Source organism: Asterias rubens, chromosome 3 (assembly GCF_902459465.1).
Source record: "Asterias rubens chromosome 3, eAstRub1.3, whole genome shotgun sequence".
Taxonomy (NCBI): Eukaryota; Metazoa; Echinodermata; class Asteroidea; order Forcipulatida; family Asteriidae; genus Asterias; species Asterias rubens.
Window position 1 is genome coordinate 6,647,107 of NC_047064.1, and position 25,190 is coordinate 6,672,296.

Here is a 25,190-nt window from a genome sequence, read left to right on the forward strand (position 1 = left end):
CTTTCAAAATCGTACTCTGGGTATTATCCATGGTATATAGCGTTCAAAATAATCAATGTTGGACCACGCGTTACACGGAACTAAACACGTTATACGTAATACGTGATACATTACGTGATACATAATAGACACAAGCCATCCAATGGATGACGTTGTCACAGTATCTTGCTTGCAGGCATGCATTTATAAGCGCGAGTTTCACTTGATTTCGTTTCACATAGTACATCAATGAAACGCCAGCAGCGCGTGTGTTATTAATGTGTACAGTGGTAACTGCTGATCGTGCATTCAGGTATGTTGATATCTCAATGTTGCACGTGTAGCCTTTTAATATCTTGAATTACTTCTTCGTCTGAGAACAGTTTGTTGTTGATTGTTTGTTTGAATGTGTTTTAACAATATCTTAGTAGATTATTTGAAATTCGTTTGTTTACGTGTTCGGTAAAAGTCGAAAACCTATTGGTATTAATTTGGTCGTTTTTATTTTTTATTTTTATTTACTCCCCCCCCCCCCTTTTTTATGGGGGAGGGTGTTAAGGTCATTTTATGCGTGTTGTGGTTTTTATTATTTATTTTTTTATTATTATAATTACTATCATTGTTATTTTATCTAACGTTATATATAGACAATTAACTAACATTCTAAAATTTGTGAAAACTCCTTTGTAAATGGCGACCACTTATCAAGGAAACAGGCTACAATTATAGATAAACGATTTTAAGAATTAATTCCTGTTATTTCTACACCCTCCTATAGTCCTAAGAAGCTTAGATGCACTAAGTGTATTGCTATTTCCAAAGCGCGTCTTCCCTTATCATCATTTTAAAATTCCAAGTACCTAAAATATTCATTGACTTCGTCACATTATGAGGCATTGGGTGTTTTGGTATTCCCATAGACCCCCCCCCCCCCAATGTATTCTCGTATGTACACTAATATCCAGATCAACATTAAGGTATGACCCCTCTACGTAGCAGCCGAGTTTAGGCCTGTGGGGTGGTGTGAACAGACAGCTGAAAATCATCGTGTGCCAATCACGTCGGGGAAGATTCGCGTAGATTTTACCATAGGGCATAAACCATGTCTAAAGGGAATATACATTGATGGTTTTGACTTTATCAAAATCAAGTTGTCAAAAACATACTCTATCTTTGTTTTCTTAATTTTCTTCTTCTAACATGCGGGGAAACTGCTAGTTTGGGTTTCACCCAATATACACCGATGTATTATAGCACTGTATATACTTAGTACTTCCCCGAGTTATGTGAAAAAAATAATACCACAGACATAATTACTGGCTAGAGGCAGTTTGTTAGCGGGGATATAATAGAAACAAGTTACAACTAAACTATTTAACACAACTGATTTTGAATTTTGTTCACGTAATGCTTAAAGGCACTGAACACGTTTGGTAATTGTCAAAATCAGTCTTCTCACTTGGTGTATTCCAACATAAAATAACAAGCCTGTGAAAATTGGGCTCAATATTGGTTACCGAAGTTGCGAGAAAATTATGAAAAAAACACATCCTTGTTGAACGAATGTGTGTGCTTTCGGACAGGAACAACAAAATTCTAGCTAGAAGTCTTTTAATATTTTAGTGATAAATTACCTCTTTCTCAAAATCTACGTTATTTCAGAGGGAGTCGTTTCTCACAATGTTTTGTTATACTCTCCAATGCTCGTTACCAAGTCAGTTTTTAAGTTAATATATGTTTGCTGAGTAACTACCAAACGTGTACCTTCCCTTAAACACACCTCGGTGTAAAACAAAGAATAGTCTTTATCCCCTAGGCAAATTTAACACACCACTTATTACTTGTTCGTCACATGTGTGCAAAACACCGGGTAGGCCTACTCAATACTTTCTCGAGTCCTGTGAACCAAAAAATCGAAAGTGGTTTATAGATTGTGAAGAGGGGTGGGAAATTTATAAATTAAATTTTTGATGGTTCTCATTTTCCAAAGTCTAGGGACTATATAATGGTACATACAGGCGGCATGATGAGGGGGAACAGCAACACTGCCTTTGTATGTGATACCCCCTTTAAGACACTGGACACTGGTAATTGTCAAAGATTCGCACTTGGTGGATCTCAACATATGCATAAAATAACAAACCTGTGAAAATTTGTGCTCAATTGATCGTCGAAGTTGCAAGATAATAATGAAAGAAAAAACACTCTGTCACACGGGTGTGCTTTCTGATGCTTGATTTCGAGACCTCAATTTCTAATTCTGAGATCTCGAAATCAAATTCGTGAAAAATTACTCCTTTTTCGAAAACTACTTCACTTCAGATGTAGCCGTTTCTCACAATATACTATCAACCTCTCCCCGCTACTCGATACCAAGTAAGGTTTTGTGCTAACAAATCGTTTGAGTAATTACCAATAGTGTTCACTGCCTTTAAGTGCAAAATTCGTCAATGCCACAAACATTCGACGACATCATTCTGATAAAAAAATGGGTCTGTCAATGTTCTACCCGGAAGGTTATCGATCACAACGAGAATTAAAACCATTTTAGCGTGAGGTAAGAGACTCATCTAAGGACTTTTTTCTTTTGGAAAATGAGGAAATCGCCAAATCGACATTTCCCTTGTACCTTAACATCATCTATTACTGCGTAACTTGTGACAAGTTATTGTAATTGATTGAAGGTAAGTGTATTTTATATATCTGATTCAAAAAATGCTTCTCTTGTCAAACAAAATATATGTACAAAAAAATACTTTAGATTTACGAAAATTGCAGCATTTTGATTTTTTGCAATGACTGAGTTCAGGATGCACACAATTTGATTTCATTAATTTTGTTATTTAATTCTTCATATACAGGTAGCTTACTTTGTTAAGGAAAACAATATGTACGGGCTTGTCCAGACTACAAAGGTACTTTTGTGCTGCTTACTGGTGATGTGGTGAGTTTGAAATCATTTGTTTGGTAGAACTGGTCCGGGTTAATTGTACAACATAAAGACACTGGACACTATTGGTAATTGTCAAAGACTAGTCTTTACAGTTGGTGTATCTCAACATATGCATAAAATAACAAACCTGTGAAAATTTGAGCTCAATCGGTCGTCGAAGTTGCGAGATATTAATGGAAGAAACAAAACACCCTTGTCGCACGAAGTTGTGTGCTTTCAAAATCTTGATTTCGAGACCTCAAATTCTAAATCTGAGGTCTCGAAATCAAACTCGTGGAAAAATACTTCAATCTCGAAATCAACGTTACTTCAGAGGGAGCCGTTTCTCATAATGTTGTCTACTATCAACAGCTCCCCATTACTCGTAACCAAGTAAGGTTTTATGCTAATAATTATTTTGAGTAATTACCAATAGTGTCAACTGCCTTTTGACCGACCATTCATAAAATTATTGGTCTATTGCAAAGAGTCAATGTATGTTAAAGACACTGGACACTATTTTTAATCACTCAAAATAATTGTTAGCATAAAAAGTTACTTGGTAACGCGCAATGGAGAGCTGTTGATGGTACAACAACATTATGTGAAACAACTCCCTCTGAAAAAAAACTTGTTTATTACATGTACTCAGTTATCAAAAGGCTTCCGGCCTGAAGTCTCTTGTTTTTTTAAAGCATAGAAAGCACACTAATTTGTGCAACAGGGGTGTTTTTCCCCTTCATTATTCTCTTGCAACTTCGATGACCAATTGGGTCAAAGTTGTTACATATTTGTTGCTTGTTACGCATAAGTGAGAATACTTTTTTTTGGACAATTACCAAAGGTGTTCGACGCCTTTAACTATCTGCAGACAGATGTGTTCGACGCCTTTAACTGTCTACAGACAGATGTTCAGTGATGTTAATGATCAATGCGAATCAAAAGAAAATGAATAGTTTGTTTGATTTGTTTGTTTGATTGATTGATTTGCGCTGATGCAGTTAGTACAATAACACTCGCCGGAGGTGTCGTGTGTAACCGTTAAAACATATGATATCAAGGTTATGTATTGTAAACAATGAATCTGTAATTAATTTTAACGGTCATTTCTGGCGCATTCAAACCAATGTTTAGAGCACGTGGTGACACCTATTAGTACAGATCATGGTGATCGTAGTAGACAGTGTAAATTGGGACGTTTAGTAGGGCTTTATTGGCCATGTCTAATGGGGCAACTTACAGGTACTGTAAAATTATTGTTTTTATTGAGTTTTATCATACATACACAATGTTTTTACAGTGTGGTCAAATAAGTTGACTTCGGCAAGGGTATCATTCAAAAAAATAATACTAATTTTGACCACGGAGTTTTATTTTTACGCAATATTTAGTGAAACGGAGGCAAGCCCCGGTAGCATTTGCTTGATTTGGGGATGTCATACAGGACAAGACAGACAACGGACACAAAAGACAAAAACAGACATTATACTATGATCCTATCAAGGTCATTGTACGTAATTACAGATAAAACTTTCCAAATCCGCCGCTTGCAGCACTTGCCACGGAGTGCAAGCCAACCGCTGTGAAAACAACAGGACTATCACAAGAAAACAAAAATGATGATTACTTCCAAGAGAGAGAGAAATTCAATTACAAAAGGCCGGCCACTAACCCTCGCCGCTATCAAAGCATGTACGAACATTAAAGGCAGTGGACACTATTGGAAATTACTCAAAATAATTATTAGCATAAAACCTTTCTTGGTGACGAGTAATGGGGAGAGGTTGATGGTATAAAACATTGTGAAAAACGGCTCCCCGGCTCCCTCTGAAGTGCCATAGTTTTCGAGAAAGAAGTAATTTTCCACGAATTTGATTTCGAGACCTCAGATTTAGAACTTGAGGTCTCGAAATCAACCATCAAAACGCACACAACTTAGTGTGACAAGGGTGTTTTTTCTTTCATTATTATCGCGCAATTTCGATGACCGATTGGGCTCAAATTTTCACAGGTTTGTTATTTTATGCATATGTTGAGACACACCAACTGTGAAGGCTAGTCTTTGACAATTATTAATAGTGTCCACTGCCTTTAAGGATGGGGGACTGTTTCAATACAGTTGACTGGTTTGGAGACAACTCTACTACTCAGCGGTAGAAGAATATGAAGCAAGACAAGCTCTCAAAATAGCATTATCTACCTGGCAAGTAGATATACTCATGCAAATTGCAAGAAAAGTTCTCAAAATAACATAATCTACCAGGCAAGTAGATACAAACACTTGTGTTATCACAAACCATTAATTGATATACCTCACTATGCAATGCTTCAAACCAAATAGAAAACACACACGTTAAAGGCAGTGGACACTATTGGTAATTACTCAAAATAATTATTGGCATAAAACCTTACTTGGTAACGTGTAATGGGGAGAGGTTGATAGTATACAACACTGTGAGAAACGGCTCCCTCTGAAGTGCCATAGTTTTTGAGAAAGAAGTAACTTTCCACGAATTTGATTTCGAGACCTCAGATTTAGAACTTGAGGTCTCGAAATCAACCATCTCAACGCACACAACTTCGTGTGACAAGGGTGTTTTTTCCTTTCATTATTATCTCGCAAGTTCGGTGACCGATTGAGCTCAAATTTTCACAGGTTCGTTATTTTATGCATATGTTGAGATACACCAACTTTGACAATTACCAATAGTGTCCACTGCCTTTAAAGGGGATGGAACAGCTGGGGGTAGGTGGTACCCGTGGATTAAAACCCCTGTCATTTCATTTCCCCATGAAGTGGCTACTTCACAGGAGTTTGCCACGATCAGCGATTTAAGTGTGAAAACGGTCAACCTTTATCACGCAGGACTTGGTCAAGTGCTTATCACACGAGGGTGTTGAACTAATCATAGCCTTTATCCCCGATGATATTGTTCTAATTAAGAATGCTTGAGTTAACTTATTTATCAAGTATCATAAGGAAAAGTTTTCTACATATTTATGCCTGCTGTACTTTATAAAGTGTTTCGCTTTGTAATTTCTAAGTGCCTTGGTCGACTTGGATGACAACTACAAAAGACAAGTTGACTCTAAAACTCATTTTATTTTTCAAGTTAATTATAACATTTTAAACATTAATCTCACAAGTACTAGTGCCTATCTAAACTTAAATATTAAGTTGTCTTTTAGTTCCATATCAAAGGGTATATGTACTTTTTCCTAACAAAAAATACAATGTCCACAGATTTACATTAAACTTACACAGTTTGAAGATTATGATAGTAGAAGGCTTCCCTTGAACTTTTACTTACTGAGGTGCTGTAGTTTTTGAGAAATGAGTAAAAGTAATAATTTTCGTCTCAGTTTTAGCATGTAAAAACGTATTAACCAGTTATGCTATGGTTTTGGTATAGTATCATAACTGGTTAAGGGGATTTTACATGCTAAAATCATTTTGGTCTCATGACGAAAATGATTTTGTGACTTGTTTTACTAATTTCTCAAAAACTAAACAACTTAAGTTAGTAATATTTGAAGGGAAGCTTTCCACTATCATTCAAACCCTGTAAGTTTAATGTAAATCTGTGGACATTTTGAAAAAGTACCCGACTCCTTTAAAGGGGCTGTGCTGTCATGGTTATGATGGCATTTCATAGAGCTGCTTAAGCACAACGGGTACCGAAGCACAACATAAGTATGCTTACCAGAATAAGATAACCAGCCCCCAGAATACCTTTCTAACAGTCACTTGGTGACAGTTCATGTTCATTTGACTTGCGGTCAACATTTATATAACATTAAAAGATTAACCAAATTACAACCAAATTAAGACCTAACAGATCACAACTACAACCTTTTGGTTGGTAAGCAGTTTGCAACAGCTAACTATATTTTCTAAATTATATAAACATTAATATTGCCATAAACATTTGGGTTGGCAAATCTGCTTCAGCGGAACCAAAGTTATCTCAGCTCTGACGGGCTGGGCTTACGTTTTCCTGGGCTTAAGTTTTCACTTGAAGAGTTACTTAATTTATATCCATAAGTCAATACATAGACATTTGAAATGTTATATACGGGAAACATAACTAGATGGTACCTTTAACATTTAGTCTTGTCGCAGTCATAAAGTTACACAACAATCAATGTAGAACATTATCAAAGAGAGTGTACACTAGACATTCAACCATAATGCTGAAAATGTGTATTAACCGTTTACCTTTATAATTAAGTTGCAATGTAAATGGCTTTCATTTTTAAAATGTAACATTATGAGCTAACGTGGTTCGCACTCGATCGATTTTAAATAAATTTGTCTCCCTGAATCCATTGGGTTCACGGTCAAGTCATTTGGTTATATCGTTAAAATTGTTGCGTACATTTTTTGAGTTGGTAGGGTTTGGTATACAGATTTTGGCAATCCGTTAAAAGCACTGTATTCTATTGGTAATTGCTCAAAATAATTGTTTGCATAAAAACTTACTTATTTGCAATCAATGATTGATGGTATTCAACATTGTGGGAAACGGCTCCATCTGAAGTAACGTCGTTTTCGAGAAAGAAAAAGTAATTTCTCACTAAAATATTTGAATTTGATCTCGAGACCTCAGAATTAGATATTAAGATATCGAATTCACGCATCTGTGAAAGCATGCACATCTTCGTGTGACAAGTGTGTCTTTCTTCCAATTATTATCTCGAAACTTCGACGAACAATTAAGTTCAAATTTTCACAGGTTTGTTATTTTATGCATATGTTGAGATACACCGAGTTAGAAGACTGGTCTATGACAATGACCGAGGGTGTCCAGTGTCTTAAAAAAAAAGCAGACAACTTAATGGTTACGTCTAGCGAGAAGACTGTTTCTAATACCAATTACGTCATGACAGGAAATCATGATTATATTGAAAATATTCAGTTTATATTCCATTTTCTGTGCTCGTTAACGGAATTACATTATTTGTTGTTTAGTTATTTAATCAATGTTGCGATAACTTTATGTGAAATGTCGTTACTACAACGTTTTCCCGATTCGTTCAACCACACTCGAGTAATTCCGCTAAGAGCACCCACCGTTACATGGTCTCTGTTGAGATTGTGAAACTTATGATTAAGGTGATGGCTCCACGATTCAAAGGCCGTCCCATGTTGATTTTTCACGACATGGATTCCTCTACTGAGGGGCGGTAGGTGTGTGGCGACTAATGGTACTCGACAGGCGAGATAGAGATTATACCATCCCGAATGATTTCCCTGGACGCAGTTGTTAAATCCTATCCCATCCATTACATGAGAAATGCTTGGTATTTTCCTTCATTAAAGGGAAGGTATACGTTTGGTAATTGTTTGATGTGCACAATATTATGAATCCATGAAAATGTTGACTCAACTGGTCATAAAAGTTGTAAGAGAATAAAGAAAGAAAGAAACAATGTTGCAAAAATCAGTTTGCTTTCAGGTGGACAATAAAAGGCTTCATTTGATAGTATACAGCATTTTGATAAACATCTCACTTTGAGGTTCCGTGGTTATGTAAAAAGGCGACAGTTTGTATGCGCTTGAATCTGAGAAGCATTACCGCGAAACGATTGTCATAGTTTTTTGCCCGTATCGCCCGTATCGCATATGGAATTATTCCCCCCGTGTGGACATAATTATTAACGCGATGTCTAAAACACAACTACATTTATTCATGATTATACCAATCAAACGGTTCAAAAAAGAACATATAGGCTACAGTTCATTTAACATCGTGTTTGCAAAGGTTGCCATCCTGAACAAATTAAAATTGGAATGCTGACCTATGAGTTACGTGAAACTGGAGTAGACACTGTAAAATTAGCTTTGCATATAAACATAATGTTCTGTGGGTATAATTGTAATCCAACAACTGCTGTGTTGAAATTAAAGAAAAACACCATCAATGATCCCATTAGAAAGGAACAAGTATAACTTAATCAATAATTCCAGCGAAATATTCCATCCGCGCTGTCGATCAAACCAGCTGTTCTAACGACAGAAAAAAAACGCGAACAAAATGTTTAAATGTATCTGATGACGGAAGCGTCATATGGGCATTGTGAGAGACAGAGAGAAGAAAAAAACATTTTGACTTGCATCTCATGATTATTGAAAAATAGTTCATAGTTATGACTTGGTACGAGATAAGTAACGTCAATTCTATCATGGTTATGATAAGATAAGATAAGAGCTTTATTATCCCACACTGGGGTAAGTAAAAACAAAATTATAAATTTGAATTGACTTAGTATGAAGTCATTTAGATATATTGGATTTGTCTTAAAGGGAGTATGTACGTTTGGCAATCGCTCTTAAAATAAATGGCAATACATCTACTTGTTTAGAAGTAATTAGCTTTCGATAAAGCATTTTTAGAATCACTTGACTTCGAAGTAATGTTGTTATGGGAAAAAATAATTTCTTATCCGACTAAATATGACCTGACCAAACAATTTTAGGGGAAAAAATAATTTCTTATCCGACTAAAAAAATATGACCTGACCAACCAATGTTACCGTCAGATACGATTCTTAGCATGAGTATTCAAATTACGGATTATTTTTCCTTTCTACATTGATTTAAATTGTATCACAATCTTCACCTGCAGGCACGGAGTGGAAGGGATGAACACGTCCGCCATCTTGGATGACATACTCGACGGTTATGACGTCAGGTTGCGTCCAGACAACTCAGGTATGAAATATTAATCATAATCTACATTCATTCAGCTGTGTTAAGTTCTTAATTAAACATGGTACATCGAAGCGCATTACTCATTAGTTGTAACACCCTTGAACCGATGCCACAGAAGACTACATTAGTGATCAATTAGTAGCTTGATTTGTGTCCTTCACCAGAGGGTTCAAGTTTAGGAGCAGGTGGGGTTAAAGGTGATTGAAGTCCGATGCTTCGGTATTTTAAAAAGCGCATCTCGAGGAACACATTCAACACCTCACAGAGACCTTTCATTGTTGTACTACTGAAAATAAACGTCGCAGGGGAGAGTCGTATAGAGCTATCTTCACATGGGACCATGCCTTGTAATTAGAGTCCAGTAGCTTGTGCTGCAGGCCTGAAAATACACTGAGGTCACGGCGGCCCTGCAGGCCCGAGAGGTCATGTTTGAGGGACAAGACCTGTAAAGGGCATTGGAAAGTGTTTAAAATTATATATGGGGGCACCAAGTCAAGTCCATGGCAATAGAGGCAAGGATCCCCATAAAATTCCAGGTTTGATTTTAGAGTATGTTACCCATTCTTGTTAGAGTGACGAAGGATTTATGGTTCCCACAACACTAGGAAATTAAAGGCATACACTGGGACACCTTTGGCAATTGTCAAAGACCAATAGTCTCACTTGGGGTATCTGTGAAGATGTTTACCCAATTGGTCATCGAAGTTGCAAGAGAATAATTAAATTGCAAACACTCTCGTGGAGCATAATGTTGGGTATTTAGGTGTCTAAAAAAGGCCTTGAGGGTCGAAGTGTTTTAATATTTGAGTGGGAAAATGCCTCGTTTTCAAAAACTACGTTACTTCAGAGGGAGCCGTTTCTAACAGTATCTTTCATATATAAACAACTCTCCATTGCTCGTTACCAAGTAAGTTTTTATGCTACTTTAATAGCATCATTTTGAGTTATTACCAATAGTGTACAGTGAAGTTTAAGGGTTTACAAAGCTATAATACACAATAAATCAAGTAATACAATGAATTTGTCTCCCATCCACAGGTGCCCCTGTGAATGTCAGAATTGGTATCTACGTAGAAAGCATGGAAAGTGTGAGAGAATCGACAATGGTAATACTTCAAAGTCATTCACTTTTTTTCATTCAACACCTTTTTGTATTGTATGCACTGCCAAAACGGGGTGTAAAATTAACACCGTGGGTGTTCTAGATACCAAAAAAATAATAAACATTTACACCATAGGACGTTAAAATAACTAACACTAAATATTTCTTTAAAAACTTTTGATATTTTTTTTTAACATCCTGTCATGTTAACTTTGATTCTCTGGTCGGTATCTATGTGACAACACCCATTGTGTCAGGTAGGTTTTGTTCTGTATACATGTACTTTCTTGCTACTAGCACAGAGTACAGTTTCGGAATTCGAGAGACTTCTCAGTCCTGAAAAAACCGTCCTGCTTTTTAACTACTGCCAGGGCGGAAGGTAAAAAATCGACTGGGACTACTAATTTAGCTTTTAGTGATAAATATAAATTGCACGACCGCGGAGTGAGGTCTAAAGTGGTTCTTAACGTTACGACTATGCTTGCTCTAGTCATCGGCAATCTTATTTCACACATTCACTTACTATCATCATTCATTTTATTTAACCCCTGCATCCCCCGGACTTGCTGACCAACTCTTAAAGGCAGTGGACACTATTGGTAATTTCTCAAAAAAATTATTAGCATAAAACCTTACTTGGTGACGAGTAATGGGGAGAGGTTGGTGGTATAAAACATTGTGAGTAACGGCTCCCTCTGAAGTGACACATTTTCCGAGAAAGAAGTAATTTTCCACGAATTTGACTTCGAAACCTCAGATTTAGAACTTGAGGTCTCGAAATCAACCATCTAAACGCACACAACTTCGTGTGACAAGGGTTTTTTCTTTTATTATTATCTCGCAACCTCGATGACCGATTGAGCTCAAATTTTCACAGGTTCGTTATTTTATGCATATGTTGAGATACACCAAGTGAGGAGACTGGTATGTGACAATTACCAGTAGTGTCCACTGTCTTTAAGGAAAAACCCTCAAATATTATGTCTCATTAAGATTTTCTCAGAGACATTGAAAGGTCTTTGGACATATTATTCACGACACGACAGAAAACAAATATCATTAAGAATCTATTAGTGAAGGAGGTAAGTGCATTCCTTTTTGCATATCAAACAAGAAATGACTCCGTCTTGACATAACATACTATTCCATTAAATGTCAACGGATTAACGAGGTGGAGGTGGGCTAAAAATAGATCCTTGCAGCACCACACGATTGAGATGTCAATACCCTGTAACGAATATTATACCCCGTGGTCATAGTTTAATTGATTTATTAATGTTCTCGCTGTTGGAACAGTTCACATTAAGGGCAAGATATAATGGTTGGTGAGATTTGATTACAGTATGAGCAATTTCTATTTGAAGGATTTGTTTTCTTCAAAGGCTTACTTTCTCTGTCCAGTGGTCGAAAAGGTAAATCCGTCTGAAAGACTGCTTTCCACGAAATAAAATCACCAACATTGGTTCTTTTTATACCGAAGCGTATTGCCACCACGTGAATAAAACAAAAAATTCTGTCTCGCGTACTTAAACGGTAACTTATCGTGTACGTACACGACAAAATCTCAGGCAAAATACTCGGGCGGGATTCGAACCCACGACCGTTTTAATTCTAGATTACTGTTACTTGACTGTTAAATTGACTGCACATTTTGACTGTATAAAAGAATCTTCATGATGTCAACATGTAGAAAACAAGGTGGATGAAGCATAACTTTTGTAACTTTCCCTAGAAAACTGGACAACACTTCACAACAACAACAACAAGCACAACAAACGGACAAAGACATTACAATACAGTAATTAGTGCATGGAGACTCTATTGATCAATTGGTTTAACAAATTAAACAAAGAAAAACAACTAAAATACAATTTTTAAAAACTCTTCCGGAAGAGTTTTAACATACATTGCTGCGTCTACTTAGAAGGTTACAATGTGCAATGTGCTATCAGCTATGGATGTAGCTGCATAGCACTGTAGTGAAATATTCAACCCGTCAAATGTCAACTTAAACCCCACGTGGCCTGAGGTTAAATAAAGAGGAATCCTATACCACGGAGATGTATAGACTATAATTATCAGAGTCTCGTCAGGATTTCTAATCCAAACATAAGGTGTATTCTATTGTCAAGTTTGACTACTCTCTAAATGTAAAAGAGTGAAAAACACCACTCTTAACATTTCGAGCTGTCCTTCATAATTTTATGGCTCTTTAAAAAGAGTGGTGGTTATTTCACTCTTTTAGAAGGGTTTCACTCCAGGACAGAGTGAAAAATCACTCAAAAAGATGCAAACTTCAATCTAAAAGAGTGGAAGACCACTCGCAAAAGAGTTGTCCCTCATATGGCTCTTGAAAGAGTGCTTTTTCACTCTTTAACATTAAGAGAGTAGATTAAACAGCTGGATAATAATTGGAGGAGAATTGCAACAATTATGCAGGATCAGAATACATTTGCTCTGACTCGTTGATAAATAATGGAGCTATGAATAAGCTATTGAACTGTTAAAGGTGACAATCCGGTAGCAAAACGTACATGACTCACACCACAATCATTTATCACTGTTGTGTCTTAAAGCCTCTGGACACATGTTGGCAATTATTGTCAAAGACCAGTCTTCTTACTTGGTGTTTCTCAACATATGCATAAAATAACAAACCTGTTCAAATTTGAGCTCAATTGGTCTTTGAAGTTGCGAGATAATAATGAAAGAAAAAACACCATTGTTGTCACACGAAGTTGTGTACTTTCAAATACTTGATTTCGAGACCTCAAATCTAATTCTGAGGTCTCCAAATCAAATTCGTGGAAAATGACTTCTTTCTCGAAAACTACGTGACTTCAAAGGGAGCCGTTTCTCACAATGTTTTATACTATCAACAGCTCCCCATTACTCGTTTCAAAGTAAGGTTTTATTCTAGTATATATTTTGAGTAATTACCAATAGTGTCCATCACTGCCTTTTATGGTATTTGGTGATGGGAGTATTTTGTATTGTACTTTTTTGACTGCACGTTTTGAGATTCTGCTTTTAAATAAATTGAAGACACAAAATGTAGGCTCATGTGTAATTATTATAATTTAGTTTCGATTCAATTAACCAAATGCCGTCTTGGTACTTGGTACACTACAGGAGGGTTATATCTCCTCTGGATTTTACGTCAATTTGTACCTTAATCAACTTACAACTACAATTGTTTGTTCTTTAATGTATTTCCAAGCTTGCTGTGCAGATGAAAATAAGCCAACCAACCAAACAAGCAACCAAACAAGCAAACACCCCCCATCAAACCAAAACATTCAATTCAATTAAATTTACATTTATTTCCACAAAACATTTCCACGATTAGAACTACATTGTAGGCCTAAAGCATATCTCATGTAGCCTATTATAAAAGACAGATAGAGAATAAACTGGCGGGAAGCGCGTGGAGGCAAAAACAAACAAACACACAAACACCACCAAAAAAACCATAAAATAAACAACCAAACAAACGATAGGCCTAATTGCTTTTCAAACTGATGTACAGCCCAATGCATAATTGGCTCGATAACATTGCAGCAGGAATCGCCCATGGTCACGCATGGTATAATCTGTTCAATGCATTATAGAATTACCGCTCACCTCTCCAGCGGCATGTAATAATAAAATAATAAAAATCAATTTAAAAGTTTAAAAGGCTACATTATCGACTTGCCTTTATTGGTAGGCACACGTGTTGCAAGGCGGCTTTTGTTTCGGCCGGAGGACTCAGTACGAGAGAAAAATAATTGACATAAAAATATTGAATCAAATAAAATATAGCTACAGGGTGAGTTGCCTTGACTTGCCTTGTATTTCATTCAGTTGTTGTACCGCTGCAAGTATTTGATGTCTTATTGGCGCACGGGCTTAAAGGCACTGGAAACCTTTGGAAGTTGCCAAAGATCGATATTCTCTTTTTATGTATCAGAACATTATGCATAAAAAAAAAAAAAACGGTGAAAGTTTTCTCTAAATTGGTCTTCAATACTTGCAACAGAACAATGAAAGAAAAAACACCACAGTTGCATTTTGTTTGTGTGCTTTCAGATGCATATAAAAGGCTTCAGCTGAAGTCTTTTCTTTAATGAGAAATTAAAGCCCACCCCGGGGTGGGCTGGTCGCATAATATTTTCCCTTGTAGCGTTGAGTAAATATGATGTTAAGCTGGAAAAGGTAGAGACGCCATACTTTTATTTTATCGGGTATTGTTTCCTCTTACTTGCTCATCTCTACACCTATCTGTATATCTTTGTACAGCTAAAACCATAAACAGTAACAAAATAAAACCTTCTGCCTTTAGCTCAAAGATAATAGTTTCAGGGTTTCACTTAAATGCCTATAGGTCTATTTATATTCGAAGTGACCCTATTAGATTTGTACAGTAGTAAGAGAGATTAAAATTAACCTCATTTTATAGTTTTCATTTGAAAAGAAAATTGAAATCAACAGCAAATGGGAGTATGTAGACATTATTGGCTTTAATATTCCGAGACTTTGACATTTAGACGGACTTCTTTCTCTGGAGAATTGGTACGCTAAACGTGGTTAACAACGAACTAAAAGGTTTTTCTCCTGATATTAAATCCAACATTTTAACAAACACTTCAAAAAGACAAAATAAATCATTGGGAAAGCTAACCATCCTTACACTATACAGCTGAGAAGCTGAAATGCTAAGGACGCGGCTACACTAAACGTGTTCGAGCCGTGGGTGTGCAAGGGCACCTGATAGGACAAAATACAGTTACACTGACCTATATTATAACAATGGAATACAGCCACAGGTAAACAATGTTCCGGGGAGAGGAAAAACGGATCGGCCTTGAGAAAAAGAAAAAACCTGGTCACATAGGAGAGAAAAGAACCAACGCACAATTACTCTTAATCTACGCACAAGACCTTAGCTGGGTATCGACCCAGGGCCATATTGGTGAGAGGCAAGCGCTCTAAACACACTTGCCATTCATGCCAAGCAACTATAGCCTAAAACATATGATGCCACACTTCCAGGCTCCTGAATACCGCCAGAGAATGAATTTTAGCCACAGGTCAATCCCCACCCATAATCACCGTTCACCTATACATTCATTTGACATAGAGATACGCAGTCAAATCCTAAACATTACATGCCAGCCGTGTACATACTACACGGAAACTGCATGCAGACGACCGAAATTATGTCAGCTGCACCCACATCACCTCAGACCAATCAAAACACAGATATGTTAAGCTTACGTAACTGCACGTTTATCCAATGACAACAATGTATCCAAAGAAGTCACTGATTCTGGAAAGCAAGTCTGTCTTTATTCTTGCAGATAAAAAGAGGGGGACCAGTCTACACAACTACAAGTAAATGAAGCCTTCGGAGAAACTGGTCCGATAGAAAGTTTGTAACACATTTTAGATACTGATGACTTGACGGACGTGATATAACAGTAGAATGTCAAGGATTTTGAGCCGATGTAAGGCGGTTGCAAAACGCGAATGAGTAATCTTCCCTTGAAGGGATTACCTTTATGAAACAAGGACGTACACCATCGACTTATAATAGACAACTTAAAACATATCTGAAGGTGAGCCATGGACACAGACGAGGTGCAGAGGATAGACGGAGAAAGCAACTCAATAAATTCAGATCAATATAGGGTCCGCGATTTTGTTTTATTTTCGTATACTAATGGGATACAAGAAAAATGTGCAAGTATAAAGGCTGACCGAGACACTGAAAAAAAAAACAATTGTGCAGTAAAGCACATAGGCTTTGCAATTAACAAAAGGGCTCACAAAAATACATGAGCAGTGACAATTTGTACCTGTCTGCACTATTGATGAAGAAAACCAAATTGAATTCAATTACTAACACTCGCTTTTCATGCTCCATTTGTATTCGTTTATTTCTTAGCTACTAACTTGAAAAATAACCCTTTTACTTGTTAATCATGTGCCAACCAATTGTATTGATTGATTGTTCCGTTATTAAACTGTGGAATTGTGTGGTGAATCCAAGAGTTAAAATACATGTCCTGAAAGATGAGCGCCTCTTCTATCTCAGATTGACACAATATATTACAACATGTATCCTCTACATTTCGCACAATGCCGTACGAGCTAATTTAAATATATTTTGTAGAGTTCTGTCTCATATATATTGACACCATTTAAAATCCTTTGACCTTAACAAATCCCAATGTCATATGACTTCTTTTAACTCATTTTAATTCCCTATTCATTCGATAATTTGAAAGTCAACGAACATCGTTAAAGGCAGGGTATTATACTTTTGGTTATTGTGAAAGATGTATCCCAACATTATATTAATAAATAAAAAAACTGTGAAAGTTGGGCTCAGTTAATTTGGTCACAGAGATGCTACAAAATAATGAAAGCTAAACAAAACAAATGATTGCAATGGTGTGCTTTCAGATGCCTTAAAAAAGGGCTTCACAACTAAAGCCTTGCAGATAAAAAGAGGGGGACCAGTCTACACAACTACAAGTAAATGAAGCCTTCGGAGAAACTGGTCCGATAGAAAGTTTGTAACACATTTTAGATACTGATGACTTGACGGACGTGATATAACAGTAGAATGTCAAGGATTTTGAGCCGATGTAAGGCGGTTGCAAAACGCGAATGAGTAATCTTCCCTTGAAGGGATTACCTTTATGAAACAAGGACGTACACCATCGACTTATAATAGACAACTTCAAACATATCTGAAGGTGAGACATGGACACAGACGAGGTGCAGAGGATAGACGGAGAAAGCAACTCAATAAATTCAGATCAATATAGGGTCCGCGATTTTGTTTTATTTTCGTATACTAATGGGATACAAGAAAAATGTGCAAGTATAAAGGCTGACCGAGACACTGAAAAAAAAACAATTGTGCAGTAAAGCACATAGGCTTTGCAATCAACAAAAGGGCTCACAAAAATACATGAGCAGTGACAATTTGTACCTGTCTGCACTATTGATGAAGAAAACCAAATTGAATTCAATTACTAACACTCGCTTTTCATGCTCCATTTGTATTCGTTTATTTCTTAGCTACTAACTTGAAAAATAACCCTTTTACTTGTTAATCATGTGCCAACCAATTGTATTGATTGATTGTTCCGTTATTAAACTGTGGAATTGTGTGGTGAATCCAAGAGTTAAAATACATGTCCTGAAAGATGAGCGCCTCTTCTATCTCAGATTGACACAATATATTACAACACGTATCCTCTACATTTCGCACAATGCCGTACGAGCTAATTTAAATATTTGTAGAGTTCTGTCTCATATATATTGACACCATTTAAAATCCTTTGACCTTTACAAATCCCAATGTCATATGACTTCTTTTAACTCATTTTAATTCCCTATTCATTCGATAATTTGAAAGTCAACGAACATCGTTAAAGGCAGGGTATATACTTTTGGTTATTGTGAAAAATGTATCCAAACATTATATTAATAAATAAAAAAACTGTGAAAGTTGGGCTCAGTTAATTTGGTCACAGAGATGCTACAAAATAATGAAAGCTACACAAAACAAATGATTGCAATGGTGTGCTTTCAGATGCCTTAAAAAAGGGCTTCACAACTAAAGCCTTTCTCAAATTTATATATTTGTTTTATATAACTATTTCTCCGAAACTACGCTACTTTAAAGGATGCCGTTGTTAACAATGTTGTACTATATCAACAACTTCCCGGTGCTGTTTATACCAAGTAAATTTTATTGGTAATTAATTTCTGGAACAATAATTACCAAAAACACCTTCCCATTGTTGATCAACACATTCGTGCTAACAGATGTTCTGACCCATTTCACTGACCAATTTCATGTTTGCTCAATTAAATAAAACATCTCCCATGATTGGTTGCTTTGTTTCCAAAAGAAAATCAAAAATTATTTGTAATTAGTTGTGTTACATTGATACAAATTATTGTCGATGTCGAGGAAGATGTTCTCCTAACATGTAAACAAAGTTTACAAAGTAGGGTTCAGGTAGCTGGTGCCTATATAGGTGGGGCCCCGTCGATGACTCAAAAGTCTGATCCGTGAGCCACATACTCTCAGGCAGATGTCACATGCTGTATGTTAAAGGGAGGGTTTGAACATGGAGATGTCTTTGTCGTTCCCTTTCCTTTCTCTGCTGTCGATAAACGGTTGCCTGAGCTATACACGAAAGGTCTCTATATACTCTCCCTTAAAAAAGGTCTATATCATCCCTTTAAATCAGAGGCTGCATCTGTCGAGGCCTGGATATTGAACATGTATTACTGGGACCCCAATTAATTCAAAGCCATTGCCATCTAATTGATCGACAGGATTTCTCCGTGACCATGTACTTGCGGATGTTCTGGAAGGATACCCGACTAAGCTTTCACGAGAATGAGGGGATAGTCTTCAAGGGCGATGCCATAGACAGTTTGTGGGTCCCAGACGTCTTCTTCTTGTTTGAGAAAAAAGCATCGGTGCACTCGGTGACCCAACCTAATAGGCTGATTCGAGTTCAGCCAGATGGTAGCATTACGTACAGTGCAAGGTAACTTCGGGGAATCTAAAAATGTATTGCATGCCAATATGATAACGTAAATGTCACAGTCAAATGTGACAGTGTTTACTGCCTCGATGTATTATGCATCTGTTTTTTGTACAGTCTCAGTCTCCGCTTAATGTAAAACATTACCCATCCCCGGTCGTTGTTTTTCTACGCTCGTGTTAATGAAAAGATGCCTCAAAAGTGATAAATATACAATGTAGCTCGCAAGCCTGGGGAATTAACCCTGTAATCAAGGGTGCTTGCTACGTGAACCAGAAACCGGTTTAACCCTTCGTCCACGATAAAGTGTGCTGGGTTCTTTTACACATGCACTACCAATCCCAGTACACAGAATGTCCACTCCGAAGGACATAGCAATTATGGTCAAGTACCTATCTCAAAGACACTCGCTCCAAGACGGGGACTTGAACCCACACTCTAATCACCTCAAACTATACAGTCAATCATTTCGACGCATCGCCAGTAAATCTCAATAGCACTCTGTTGGTTGTCTAAAATAATAATTTGATTTCCACCGCTTCAAGGCTTCAGACAATCACGGTGACAATTTGTCAGTAGCACCAATTAACTAGTGGTTTGAGTATGGCGAGTATAGATTTTAAAATTGCGGTTCTCTGTTATCATCCATGTCGTGGCATTGCCCTCTGTTTATCTTCGAAGTTTGGTTCAGGAGTAAACTAAAACGGCATAGAAACCATAAATCCCCCCCCCCCCATGTTTAAAAACACCCAAGTCGTATGGTTCCTGCTCTTTCCGATTTGCAGCAGATCAGTTTACGGAATAGTTTTCCAGAGGCTGTTAAACTGTCTGAAACGACAGAATAATTCAAAACCCAGCTGAAAAAATCATGTATGTTTACTTTGTGCAATTATTTCCCCTATCACGGTGATGACAATGTGCTATCAATTAGAATGGTTTATTGATCACTTCAAAAATGTATCATCTATTGAGATTTGAGTTGATGAGATTTGAGTTGATTTTGTTTTTTCAGAGTTAGTGCAACTCTTGCATGCAACATGCAACTGCAGCAGTTCCCGATGGATTCACAAAAGTGCACCATCATCATGAGCAGCTGTGAGTTTATCAATCAATCAAGTTTTATCTTGATGACCAGCTTTGTATAGTTGTTTTGGTAAGAAAGAAAGAAAAAAATCCTTATTAGGAGAGCAAGTTGTTGAGAGATTTTAAGGCAATATAAATGCCTCTCCACTTGGGCAAGATTTTGTAATTGTCGAAGTACACAACTGATGTAACCAGCACGTAATGAAATAACAAATTTAGCCTGTTTCGTCAATCGGAGCCACGAGAAAATATCGAGGCCTCCAGCCAAATTTCCTAATCCGGAAACTCGTTACAAGATTAGATTTTAGCTCGGAATCTGCGTTAGTCTGACCCATTTCTGGGTAATTTTGACACATGCTCTTGCTCAAACTGACCCCAAAAAGAGTCAGAACCCACGGGACCTGGAACTGAATCATTCTGATCGGGAGATTTTAAAATATTCTGAAATTTGCTTCTATATATCTTTTCTTCCAATCTAGACGCTTACAGCACGGCGGACGTGATTTTATTCATGGACGAGAAATCAGTTGAAATCGAAAAAGGACTCACTATTTCAAAGTTCTCCTTGACTAATTGGACATATGAGAATGTAGACTTGTCATACCTGCTTGGTAAGAGTGACCTGTGTATCTAGTTCGTTACCCACCACTTTAATAAGTAAAACTTCTAATGGTTAGTTACGTGATGATCAACACGACAGTACTCTGGAATAAAGAATAAAGCACCATTCTTGTTCTTCGCGTTTAACCTTGCGAGCTCAATGAGAAACGCAATGTATGTACCATTATAAACCCTTTTTAATCTTCTTGAGGTTATTTTACCTTCTTGTGGTCCGTAGATATCAAGTATTCCTTCAACATTTGTATGACCCCAGAGCGTTGTCAACAATTGCATTGGGGGCAAGTATTAACAAACTGAACATTACTGTATCTCGGACAAGTGAACTGAAATGGTTAATATTTTGTTTCGTTGATACAGACTGTACCGAAAATGAAATTATGATGATTATTTTGTTCTTAATTAAGTAATTAGTGATGTTGTGCTGTTGGCTACAGTATTGGGATGGCAATGTGTTCATTTTTGCATGGAGCTTTCCTTTCCCAGGGTGTACCTATTACAGTTTCACTTTTTTTTTTTTCATCTTTGACAACAGGTAACTATAGCTCACCGCGATGCCATTTCTTCTTCCAGCGTCAAATGGAATCATACCTCCTGACCGTCTACATCCCTACCGTTCTGCTGGTCTCCATAGCCTGGCTGTCATTCTGGATTGACGCCAAAGCAGCGCCCGCTCGTGTCGCTCTTGGGATAACGACGGTGCTGACTGTCACCACGATGACGGCAGGCATACAGGAGACGCTACCCGTTGTGACGTATGCTAAGGTCAGTCTATTTTTATCACACATTGCAAAGAAAACCGGGCTGTTAAAAAACTGTATCTGACCTTTAAAAAAAACGCAACAGCTGATTTCAGCTATTTCTGTTGTTACAAAATTGTGCATGGTTTCTCACTTTTTACTCCTGACAAACGCAACAGATTAAGCCCAAATTTCGACAGGATTTGTTATTTCATGTACACGGTCGATCCCATAAAACATAAACACTGTTTGACAGCTCTAACAATCCTGTATTAACACTTTTAAAGAAACACTTATTTCTGCCATATCAATTACGTTAATGGTATAATTCTAATACCACATGACGTTAATTTTGATTCTCTCTTCGGTATCTACTTTGACAACACCTGGATTCCGGGTCGCTGAAATTCTGACACTTTACCGTGTCAGACTGACCCAGAAACTGGTTAAAAGTCGGGATTTAAGCTCGGATTTTACACCAACGTGACTCATTAATTTTCTGGGTCATTTTAACACAGATTCGGGCCGCAGTAAATCCGAAAAGGGTTCGTTCAAACGGGACTCATGAGCTGTGACCCGGAAGTTTGTAGAGGTTACTTTGTTGTTAATATTGCTTTGGGATATCAGAATTCTGAAAACATACCTCATGAAGGAATTCAGCGATTAACTGTCATTTTCATACTTGTCATTATTTTGCTAGTTACTGTTTCTAGTGTTTTTTTCTTGTGCGCCTTGGGTGCCATTTTAGGCAGATATGTGCGCTTTATAAATCTCTCATTATTATTATTACTATTATTATTATATCAATGCGTCACTCTTTAATAGAGTGGGTTATCAAGACCCACCACGCTCCCATTTGAATTTCTATGCACGCGTCTTTCCTTATCGTTGCCTTTCTATGTTTTGGGAGACCACGCCTTTTGGCAACCACAGTAAACAAAAAAAATATTGTTTATGCTCTCATTGGCATTCCACTGTTGTTTTTCTTTTTTAATATGTTTTAATACTTTTTTCATGCACTTGTGAGTTCTTTGCCCGAATAAATAGTGTTGTTATTATTAATTTAAATCAACTCCACATGATTTTACTTTTTATAGGCGATTGACGTATGGCTTGCTGTCTGCCTATTGTTCGTTTTCTTCTCTCTACTCGAGTATGGAATGGCCAACTACCTACTAGTCAAGCAGGTACGGTAATTTATGTATTGTATGCACCTGAGTGTGCACCCGTTTGTCTGTGAAGCTATACTGCTGTATAATTTGGTTGTGAAATGAGTCCAAGTTTAACGGGTGTTAAAGGCGGGTACACGTTTTATGGTCAAAGACAGGCATCATTACTCTGTGTGTCCCAATTTATGCAAATAATTTATGCAAATAACAAACCTGAGACAACTTGGTCGTCAACGTTGCAACACAAACAATGAACGACAAAACACCCTTGTGTGCAGTGCATATATTAGATAAAGCCTCAGTGCATATATTAGATAAAGCCTTTCTCCGACACAAATTTCGGGGGTTAAAATTTCTCACAATGATAGCAACAGCTCTTCAGTGCTCATTACATAGTAAGTTGTTATGGTCATTAACGTGTAGAATTAAAACCAAAAGTACACCCCGACTTCAATACAATTCAGAGACCCGCAGATTGACGGCTCTTGCTTGATACCGTAATGAATGCTGGAAGTCCTTGTCACGCTTTGCGTGTAATTCAGAGAGCCACAATCCTTTTTAAATGTGGAAGCGAGTGAATGTTTTTGCGTAGACCTTATGCACATGACGTCATTTCAGTACGGCGCCCTCGCCTTGAGGTCAAAAGGAGGTTGTTCATTGGCCAATCTATGTCCGTTTCGATTGTTTCGTCACCGTTTGACCTCAAAGATGGCGGCTGATGCATAAGGTCTATTATTCTTGGACTTGTCCGTTTTTTATTTGTTAGGTATTCTTTTCTTTCATATAATCGCTGGCTACAGTTTACTTTCCCAAAAATATTATTTAGTTTTTGGTAGCCATAGACTACGTTTACACCATAGAACTTGAAGTAACATAATCGCGAATACGTAAAAACCAAACATTATATGGTTCGGAAAAACACAATTAATGGTACCGGAAAAGTCTATTACGTGCGAGACTTCTACCATCTATTTGTCACACTTGCCACACACATCATAAAAGGAGAGGAGTGACCGTTAAATAAGCCATGAAATTGGGTCCTGAGTTATGAAATAAATTAAAGCTTCTCAAGCAGGTCGTCGTTTTAACCGGACTCTTGACCACTCGTTATTAGTGTCGCCTGTAGCTTCGCGCCAATTGTTCCCTTTGACACGTGCCGTAGTGTATTATGTTTCAATAGATGGACATTTGCATCGGGGATAAAGAATATGAATTTTGGTTTTACTGCCTCAGGCTACCGGGTAATCTCGGTGGTCTAGTTGGCAAGACACTGCTGTTTAAGTGCAAAGGTCATGGGTTTGAATCCCACAGTAATAAATATGCTTGTGATTTTTTCACAGAACTCGGGAATGTAATGAGTATACAATGCTTAAGTAAACCCAAAATTAATAGTTTGTTTCAATTATTTGTAACAGACATCGCAAGTCAAGGATTACGACGATGTTGAACTTCACACCAAGGAACAAATGGATACCGAAGATCTCCGAAAGTCTAGTCGCAGCGTGGATACCAAGCCACAGAAGCGGTGTGGTCGGCACACTTGGACGGCGCATCGGCTGGACTGCTACGCCAGGTGGGCCTACCCCGTGACGTTCGTCATCTTCAACATTTTCTACTGGATATATTACAATCATTGATCTAGATTTGTTAATGGGGGACTAAATCAGGGTTTGTGTGTGTTATACATGTCGTTATCTTATGGAGACTGTTATGAGGATAATCAAAAGTATAAAACCTTGTATGTTTGTTTGGGGGTACACACATTCAAACCGGGGACAAAAAGGGGAAAACAGGGGAAAACAGACTCCCCAGGAGTCCCCATCCAGCTGAGAAATGTGTTGGAAGCCGTTGCCAAAAACTGTAGGTAAAAAAAAAAACGACAGACAACTAAACTGAGGAGGTCCTCGGTTGCATGTGTTTAAACACATACCCTGTGGAGCCGTGGAACACTAAAAGTCTCCACAGATATACGTTTTTGAGAATATCATGTGTGTGAGTTTTTATATAATTGATATCCGTTAAAACCGAGAACTGTATAAGAAAGGGGAAAATTTTTACATGTAAAAGTAACAGATATAAACTTTCAATACATTATATTTGTTATTATTTAATACTCTCTTTGTATATGGTATATATCAATGGAAAGCTGAACTGTTCCTCTTTAAAATGATACCACATTTGCAATGATAACTTGGCTACACGAATGACAATGAGGCATAGTCACAAAACTAATGTGCCAAAATTACCGTTGTCTGTGAATGGTCAATATAGGTAATGCTCAATAATCAAAC

General features: G+C 37.3%; 1 protein-coding gene across 2 annotated transcripts; it reads left to right on the forward strand.

The window, feature by feature from the left end:
- The first annotated feature begins 201 nt into the window (after positions 1–201).
- Positions 202–25,002, forward strand: LOC117288408 (glycine receptor subunit alpha-2-like). Of its 2 annotated transcripts, none has more exons than XM_033769257.1 (9): positions 202–292; positions 9,541–9,626; positions 10,665–10,732; positions 19,075–19,292; positions 20,302–20,384; positions 20,852–20,983; positions 21,526–21,755; positions 22,828–22,917; positions 24,315–25,002. In XM_033769257.1, exons 1-9 carry the CDS (start codon positions 258–260, stop codon positions 24,534–24,536), a joined length of 1,164 nt encoding a protein of 387 aa, XP_033625148.1. In that variant the 5' UTR covers positions 202–257; the 3' UTR covers positions 24,537–25,002. The 2 variants fall into 2 exon arrangements, with proteins under 2 accessions (XP_033625148.1, XP_033625147.1); XM_033769256.1 differs by lacking the exon at positions 202–292 and adding an exon at positions 2,844–2,923.
- Positions 25,003–25,190: the final 188 nt, after the last annotated feature.